Source organism: Hevea brasiliensis, chromosome 8 (assembly GCF_030052815.1).
Source record: "Hevea brasiliensis isolate MT/VB/25A 57/8 chromosome 8, ASM3005281v1, whole genome shotgun sequence".
Lineage (NCBI taxonomy): Eukaryota > Viridiplantae > Streptophyta > Magnoliopsida > Malpighiales > Euphorbiaceae > Hevea > Hevea brasiliensis.
Window position 1 is genome coordinate 90749164 of NC_079500.1, and position 8530 is coordinate 90757693.

General features: G+C 34.1%; 1 protein-coding gene across 3 annotated transcripts; it reads left to right on the forward strand.

The window, feature by feature from the left end:
- Window positions 1-973: 973 nt before the first annotated feature.
- On the forward strand, window positions 974-4271 carry LOC110672583 (auxin response factor 18). Of its 3 annotated transcripts, none has more exons than XM_021835387.2 (4): window positions 974-1226; window positions 1389-2496; window positions 3019-3914; window positions 4001-4271. In XM_021835387.2, exons 2-4 carry the CDS (start codon window positions 1423-1425, stop codon window positions 4068-4070), a joined length of 2040 nt encoding a protein of 679 aa, XP_021691079.2. In that variant the 5' UTR covers window positions 974-1226; window positions 1389-1422; the 3' UTR covers window positions 4071-4271. The 3 variants fall into 3 exon arrangements, with proteins under 3 accessions (XP_021691079.2, XP_021691080.2, XP_058007603.1); XM_021835388.2 differs by having other exon boundaries at window positions 974-1215; XM_058151620.1 differs by lacking the exon at window positions 974-1226 and having other exon boundaries at window positions 1250-2496.
- Window positions 4272-8530: the final 4259 nt, after the last annotated feature.

Genomic DNA, 8530 nt, shown 5'->3' on the forward strand with positions numbered 1-8530 from the left:
TAAATTAAAGTTTCAAAAGTTCTTTAAGAAAATTCCCAAAAGTTAATTTAATTAACCCTGATATCTCAAGGGTAAAACAGTCATGTCAACATAATTGTCGGAGCTCCCGTTTTCCACATTTGCCCTCCTCTGATCACCGTAATTACTATGACCAATTCTTGTCCATCCGACCAAAAAATCAGGAACACGCTTAACAACCAGTGACAAGAAGAGTCTTGGTATTGACCAATGACCATGGTTAATTTAACTTAATCCCAAGGTTCGGTTCAGATTTAACCGTAGTTAATCCCGCAAAGTTAGGGCCTCGGTCGACATGAACTTAACCCTAGTCAAATGTACATGGTTAGGATTAGGGTTTGCCTTGATTTCAGAGCTGAATCACCCGCGATATTTTGACATTGTTTAAGCCAAAATCTCGTTTTAGTGGATTTTGCAGTTTTTAATTTGTATAAGTAATTCTTATTTATTAAATAAATTCTTTTTTTCCTTTTTTAAATAATTTGTATGTTTCTTTTTTAATTTATATATTGCAGATCCATCCCACTCGCCATGTGCATAGCGTGTATGTCACCCCTAGACCACTTTTTCCCCCTCCACTTGGAAATATTCTATATTTTATTTGAATATTCTATCCATAAGATGAAAATTTATTTTTATTATTTAAAATAATTATTGACAAATAAAATATTATTTTTAATAAAATAACAAGAAAACCTTCTTTTGAGAAATTCATCTCACATTTCTAAGAGTAACAAAGAAAAATAATCTAGACGTAATTTGCACGCGCCGACACAAGAGTAAATGGCAAACTAAAACTAGTGTTTCGTGTGTTGACTGTTGAGTGAATTTAAAAAAAAAAGAAATTGAGATCTGAGAAAAAAGAAAAAAAAAGTAAAAATGGGAAAGCAGAAATAAAGTCTTTGATTGGATCAATTTCACCTGAGTATTTGTCTGTGGTGGTGGACTTGTGACCCAAAACCATGGAAGAATAACATATTGTTTTTATAACACATTCACATTCCTACCTCTTCAAAAACCAACATCCTATCTTTTCTCTTTCTATTTCTCTTTAAAGCTTCAATCTTTTAGTTCGACTCTCACTCTCTCTACCTTTCCATTTCCTCTTCCTTTCTTTCCTCTCCCTTTCTTGGCTTGCTTTCCTGGAAGGATATTGAAGTTCTGAATTTTGTTGGGTTTTTCTTGGAGGTTTGAAAGGTTAATTAAAGGTGCTTTTTTTGTTCTTTTCTTTTTTGTTATGGATGACACGTTTTTGGGTTTTTTCTCATAGATTTCGTTTTTGAGAAATTGTTACACAATCTCATATTTTGGTTTTTGGGTTTTAATTTATTTGTTGAATGATGATGTATTTGTCCAAATTTTTTTTGTAGGTGTTCTTCTAATCCTGTAATTGAGTATTAGCAGATGATTAGAGACTTTGGAGTTATGAAATCCCAAAGAGTTGCAGAGAAGTGCTTAGATTCACAATTATGGCATGTTTGTGCTGGTGGCATGGTCCGAATGCCTCCTGTGAACTCTAAAGTGATCTACTTTCCTCAGGGGCATGCTGAACACGCCCAAGGAAATGTAGATTTTGGTCATTGCAAGATTCCTGCAATGATCCCTTGCAAGGTATCTGCCATCAAGTACTTGGCAGATCCTGAAACTGACGAGGTTTACGCCAAAATTAGGTTAGTCCCTTTGAGTGACAGAGATATGGTGTGCATGGAGGATGGTAGTGATGATGGTTTGTTTGATGGAAAGGCTTCTCAAGAGAAGCCTGCTTCTTTTGCCAAGACATTGACTCAATCTGATGCTAATAATGGTGGTGGGTTCTCTGTCCCTCGTTATTGTGCTGAGACTATATTTCCAAGGTTGGATTATAGTGCTGAGCCTCCTGTGCAGACCATTCTTGCCAAGGATGTGCATGGTGAGACTTGGAAGTTTAGGCATATCTATAGAGGAACTCCCAGACGCCATTTGTTGACTACTGGTTGGAGTAATTTTGTGAACCAGAAGAAACTTGTAGCGGGGGATTCTATTGTGTTTTTGAGGGCAGAAAATGGGGATCTTTGTGTGGGGATTAGGCGTGCCAAGAGAGAGATTGGTGGTGGAAATGAGTATCCATCTGGGTGGAATTCGTTTGGGGGTTATTCTGGGTTTTTGAGGGGAGATGAGAATAAATTGATGAAAAGGAATGGTAATGGCGATATGAAGGGGAAAGTGATGGCTGAGTCTGTTATTCAGGCTGCAACTCTTGCAGCCAATTGGCAGCCCTTTGAGGTTGTTTACTATCCAAGAGCAAGCGCCCCAGAATTTTGTGTTAGGGCCTCAGCTGTGAGGACTGCAATGCAGATTCAGTGGTGTCCAGGGATGAGATTCAAAATGGCATTTGAGACAGAGGATTCATCTAGGATTAGCTGGTTCATGGGAACTATATCTTCTGTTCAGGTTGCTGATCCCATCCGCTGGCCTAATTCTCCATGGAGACTTCTACAGGTATTTAATATCCTGATTTAGCATTTAGAGATTGTGATATTTGTAGATCTTCTATTCCTTGAATCTCCTTGGTTTTAACTTCTTAGTGATACTGGGGCACGGATTTATCTTTCTTTAATGGATAAATTTGGTACTACATGATGCTGTTGCTGTGATCTGCATTGCCTATCAGCAAATCTGAAATATTTCTCACTGCTCCAACATATTAACTTTCCTTAAATTTTTTAGTAGTGGAATTCTTTTGTAATTCATGCTATGGTATTCTACTAATGAGATCTTTGTGATTCTTTGTTTAACCCTGGCACTATAAATCATGATTACGATTTTTGCTGAAAAGTTCTTTTGTCAGATCACTGAATTGAATAAATTATGTGGATATTGAGATTGACTCACTGCATTGGATTTAATATGCATAATTTTCATGCTTAATGAATTTATTATCTACTTGTAGTGTTAAACTACTCGATTCTGAATGTAATTTTTCTTTCTAAATATCATTTTCTAATAAATATCATCTTTCAGGTATCATGGGATGAGCCAGATTTACTCCAAAATGTAAAGCGTGTTAGCCCATGGCTGGTTGAATTGGTATCGAACATGCCCGCCATTCATCTCTCACCCTTCTCACCTCCAAGAAAAAAGTTGAGATTTCCACAACCCCCAGATTTTTCCTTAATCAGCCAATTTCCAGTGCCATCATTTACCGGCAACCCTCTCAGTTCGAACAGTCCCTTATGCTGTGTCTCAGATAACATTCCTGCAGGCATACAGGGAGCCAGGCATGCTCAATTTGAACTATCTACAGCAGATCACTTCAACAAACTGCGGTCGGGTCTGTTTCCATTTGGTTTCCAGCAGCTCGATCAAGCTGCACCAACTTCTAGAATTCCCAGTCACAACTTCATGGGCAGTAATGAAAACGATGAGAAAATATCTTGCTTGTTAACAGTTGGAAATCCCACACTGAGCTCGAAGGAAAACAGTGAAACTAAGGCACAACATATTGTATTGTTTGGTCAGCTCATTCTCACAGACCAGCGGAGTTCTCAAAGCTTTTCTGGTGATACAAATGGAAATAGTTCATCGGATGGAAATCCAGAGAAGACAGCAAATCTTTCTGATGGTTCTGTTTCTGTATTTCAGCAGAATGGTCTGCAGGAAAATTCTTCAGATGACAGGTCTCCCTGGTACAAAGATCACCGGAAAACTAATCTTGGCTTGGAGACTGGTCATTGCAAGGTGTTTTTGGAATCAGAAGATGTGGGTCGAACTCTTGACCTCTCAGTCATTGGCTCATATGAAGAACTGTATGGAAAGTTGGCAAACATGTTTGGCATCGAGAATTCAGATATGCCAAGCTGTGTGCTTTACCGAGACGTGGCTGGTGCCACAAAACACACAGGAGATGAGCCCTTTAGGTAATTCTTATAATTTTCTTTTCAATCCTTTTTGTTTCTTTGTTATAAAGTTGGCTAAGAGACTTTATTTATGATTGTCATGGCAGTGAGTTTTTGAAGACAGCAAGGAGGTTAACCATTCTTACGGATTCAGGCAGCGACAACATAGGAAGATAGAGAACTGAGGAACTTCTATTAAAATGTACAGTTTGTGAACCCTTTCTTTTACTTGTAACTTTCAACTTATTTTGTTACTAGGGAGCTGTGGGAGAAGCCTACTTCATCCAATTTTGGAATATTGTAGTTCACTTCCTTTTGTTGAACAGCTTAACTTGCTTTCTCATGAAATGAGTTTTAATATTTATATCAATTGGTGAAGCCTGATCTCAGCATGCATGAAATGAGTTTGCAGAAGATGTTCTTCCGAGAAGAGTTCTCTTTATTTTCTGTTTATGGTGCACTGGAATATCAGCTACTTGTGTTTTGTGTGCAACTGTACATTTAAAGGATTTCCCACACACGCCAATGAGCTTTAGCTCAGTGATACTAGAGTCATTTTAAGGATTTTAAGGCCTCGAGTTCAGGTCCTAATGGGAGCCAATTGTGAAAAAAAAAAACAAAAGGATTTGCTACACAGTGGTGGATGGATTATAACTTGTTTGCCTTCCACAAGTCTCTGCTACTGAGGAAATGCATATCTGTAATGCAGCTGTTTCCATTGGCATATTAAAACAGAGAAAATTTAACTAGTCTCAGAAGAATATGTTTGGATCAAACCAAAATAAAGAATAGAACTACATAAAAACTCCAAGATGAAACTCCATATGAACACTTATGCCTTAACATGGTTTTGAGAACAGGGTTTTTCACGTTCCATTGGGTTGACTCTCTATGAGTTTTGCATTGCTTAGATCTAGATTTGGATCCTACATGGCCTGAGGACATTAAAAAAATAAAAAAAGACTTGGATCTTGCTGCGAACAGAGCATGAAGGTTCTAAGAATTTCTGGTAATGTCATGACATGATGGATCAACCAGCCAGGTGTGGAAGATCCAAACATGGAACATATGCCAATAAAAATTGTTTGCAAGTCAAATCTAATACTACTTTAGGGTCTAAGTTACAATTATTAATTTAATGTCTCTCACTAATGCATGTCAATTAAATTATGTCCTTCTGGTGCACATTGTTAGAGACATTTATGACAAGCAAATTGCTGTTTTTGAAAGCAAGTTCCAGCTGAGTTCAGCAACGCAAGTTTCTGAGTAACCCCATTAAAGAATTGTCTTATAATATTCATAGGTATATAAAGAAATCATGCCTACCTATATCTTAATGAGTAATATATTAATACTTTTATTTATATTTTTATACAATTAGAATAAAAAACTATATCAGAAAAAAAAGGCAGGAAATGATGATCCCAAGATGACTCTTTGCATCTTCTAACCATCATATTTATGCTTTTATATGTATCATTTACAAGTCAAAAAACAATTCCTCGTAATTTCCTTTTTTTCAAAGAAAAATTAAATAATTTATGGTGGGATGGGAGATTCATTCAACCCGAAAGGTTTTATATTTGAACCTCTTAGCGTTCTCTTAGTATAATGACATATTTACATTTAATTAACCTTCTTAATGAAGTATTTTAAACTTTGATCCTGATATGAGTGCGGTGGGACATTTTTAGATGTATATGGGTGTGAAAGGCACAATGATTCTATTGAATTTGATCTCGATATAGATTTGGTGAGATGTTTCTAGATATATATAAGTATGAAAGATATAATAATTCGCATAATTTTCTTTTTTTAAAGAAAAATTAAATAATTTTGGATGAAAAGGGAGATTCATTCAGCCTGAAAAGTGTTCATATTTGAATCCCTAAAATCTTGGTATAGTCGCATATTTACGTTCAATTAATTTCATTTATAAAAAATTCTTAAACTTTGATCTGACATGTGATGGGATACATGTAAATGTGATATTTTACTAAAAAATAAAAATTAAATTGAAGAAAAAACTAACAATATTCAGATTTCTTTAAACACATAGAGCTCCTAAATGGGGAGGATCAAGATTTTCCAACCGACGAAGCGGTATATTAGCCGCAAATGTTGAGGGTAAGGAGATAAAGAATCGGGATTTGAATCATTATCAAGATTTTAACCATGGTTAAGAGCTTTCAAGTCAATGGAGCCACCCTTGTCCCTGGTTTTTATTATTATTTCTTTAATTTTATTTAAAAAATATCAAATAAAATTACACTAAGCAGACAAAGATTCGTAAGTCATGGAATGGCATGCTACCCTAAGGCTGCCTTGCCTCCATATCTTATTTCTAAAATTGCATTTGACTTCCAAATATTTCAAGCTTATGAATTACTACTTTGCTGTATTTTCTTGGGATTCCAAGAAAACAACGTTGGATATTTAACAAATACATATATCAAATAGCTTGCAATGAGGGGTTTTAATCAAAGATTAAGTTTTCTCTTGATTATTCACGTAGAACCTGTATATAATGAGTAAAGGTTAGGGTAAGAAGAGAGATTTTTCATTATAGGATCTTCGATGATTAAGTTAGAAAGCTGGGTATGATGAAAATTGATTTGAACATTGCGAGAAAGAGAATTCTATTTGATTTGTCTCTCTGATTTGAAGTTGGTTGTATAATTCTCAACTCAATAGATTTTCGATTTGTGGTGAAGATATATAATAGAAGGAAAGTGTTCTGAGCTAATAATTTAGTGACTAAATGCTTACTTGTGGATATAAGAAATTCACATCATAATAACAATTGTTCAAAGAATATATATATATATATATATATATATATATATATATATATATATATATATAGGCTAAAGAAAAGTCAACATATGTAAGTCAAACAAGAGGCTTTGAATGAAGATATGAAACAATGGCGATTAAAACTCCAAGAAGCAAGCCCCATTGTTTGACACCAAGGTCATCACACATCACACATTCGTCATGTCTGCCCGCCCGCACGTGATCTCATTATAATATATATATATATATATATATATATATATATATATATATAAAATTCCCGACATTTCCCTTTTTATTTATTTATTTTTTTCACTCTCTTCTCCCTCACGATCTATTCCAAGTTGTTTCCAACTTAAACTTCAATACTAAAAAATTAATCAACTTACTATTTCTTAATCAGATAATTATCACACATGGTGATTTAATTTTATGAATATTTTTATGAAAATTATTAATTTTAATTTTTTTATAAAATTTATTAAATTTAAATTTAATTAAATAAAAATTATTATAATCGAAAAATAAATTTTTTAGGTTAATTTTTTAATTTTTAAACTATTTTACAAATAAAATTGCTTAACTAATGGTTGCTTGTAAAAAAAAAAAAGAGAAAATAGAGATATTTAATAGCAAAGAGAGTAGCTAAATGCATTTTATACATCTCATTTTCTTTTTTAAGAAGCTAATAAAATAAAATAATTTTATTTTTAAAATAGTTGATAGGTTAGCTGTAGAAAATATTTAAGTTAGGTGGCAGGAAGAATTAGTTGTAGCTGTTAGGGGTGTGCAAACGGTCGGTTCGGTTTCAAACCGAACCGAACCGATAAAACTGAAAATCGAAAATAAAAATTTTAAAAATCGAACCGAACCGATTGATAAGAGAAAATCGAACTGAATCGAACTGATAAATATCGGTTCGGTTCGGTTTTAAACCGATCCAACCGAAATTTATAAAATTTCATATTTTTAACATTAAATCTAAATAATAAAAACATAAAAACAAAAAAAAATTAGAAATCAAAACTCAAAAATCTTAAGGTTCGATTCGGTTTTCTTTGATTTCAGTTCGGTTCGATTTGATTCGATTCAATTTGATTCGATTTTTTTATTTCCTATATATATTAATAATTTCGGTTCGGTTCAGTTTTTTTAATTTTTTTATGAAAATAACCGAACCGAACCGATTAATCCGAAATTATTAAAATTATAAACCGAACCGAACCGATTAAATTTTAAAATCGAACCGATTGAACCGAATTAATCGGTTCGGTTCGATTTTTCGGTTTAAAACGAAAACTGCACACCCCTAGTAGCTGTAAACAATTTTTGCTAAGCTGGATATAAGTTATTACAAAGCTGTTGTAGCCTCTAGAAGAGTTTGTTGTGACTTCTAGCCACGCTTGCTGTATATAAGAAAAGACAAACAATCAATGAAGTATTCTGAGTAGTTCATTTCTGCATTTTTTCTTTCTTTGTTTTACTTTGTATCACAACATGGTATCAGAGCATTTTGTTCCTGTGTAGATAATGGTTTTTTTTTTTTTTTCCTCATTGAAATACCTAATATACCTGAAGTATGGAATCAGAGAATACAAGCGAAGTCCCTGCAAATACAAGCGCAACCCCAGTGAATATGAATGAAGTTCCTGCAGATCAATCTTTGGAAGAAGCATTTTGTCTGCAAACATCTAATAATCCAAGAATGATTCTCGTTAGTGCACCGCTGAAAGGCACAAATTATCTTTCATGGAGTCGCTCGAGGGTAATAGCGCTATTTGCAAAGGACAACCTGGGATTCGTTGACAATAAGATTCAAAGACCTGATATGAACTCTCCTA

Coding starts and splice junctions, on each gene's coding strand:
- LOC110672583 (XM_021835387.2), top strand. CDS start 1,423: ATGATTAGAGACTTTGGAGTTATGAAATCCCAAAGAGTTGCAGAGAAG. Junction 2,497..3,018: donor CTCCATGGAGACTTCTACAG/GTATTTAATATC, acceptor ATCATCTTTCAG/GTATCATGGGATGAGCCAGA. Junction 3,915..4,000: donor ACAGGAGATGAGCCCTTTAG/GTAATTCTTATA, acceptor TTGTCATGGCAG/TGAGTTTTTGAAGACAGCAA.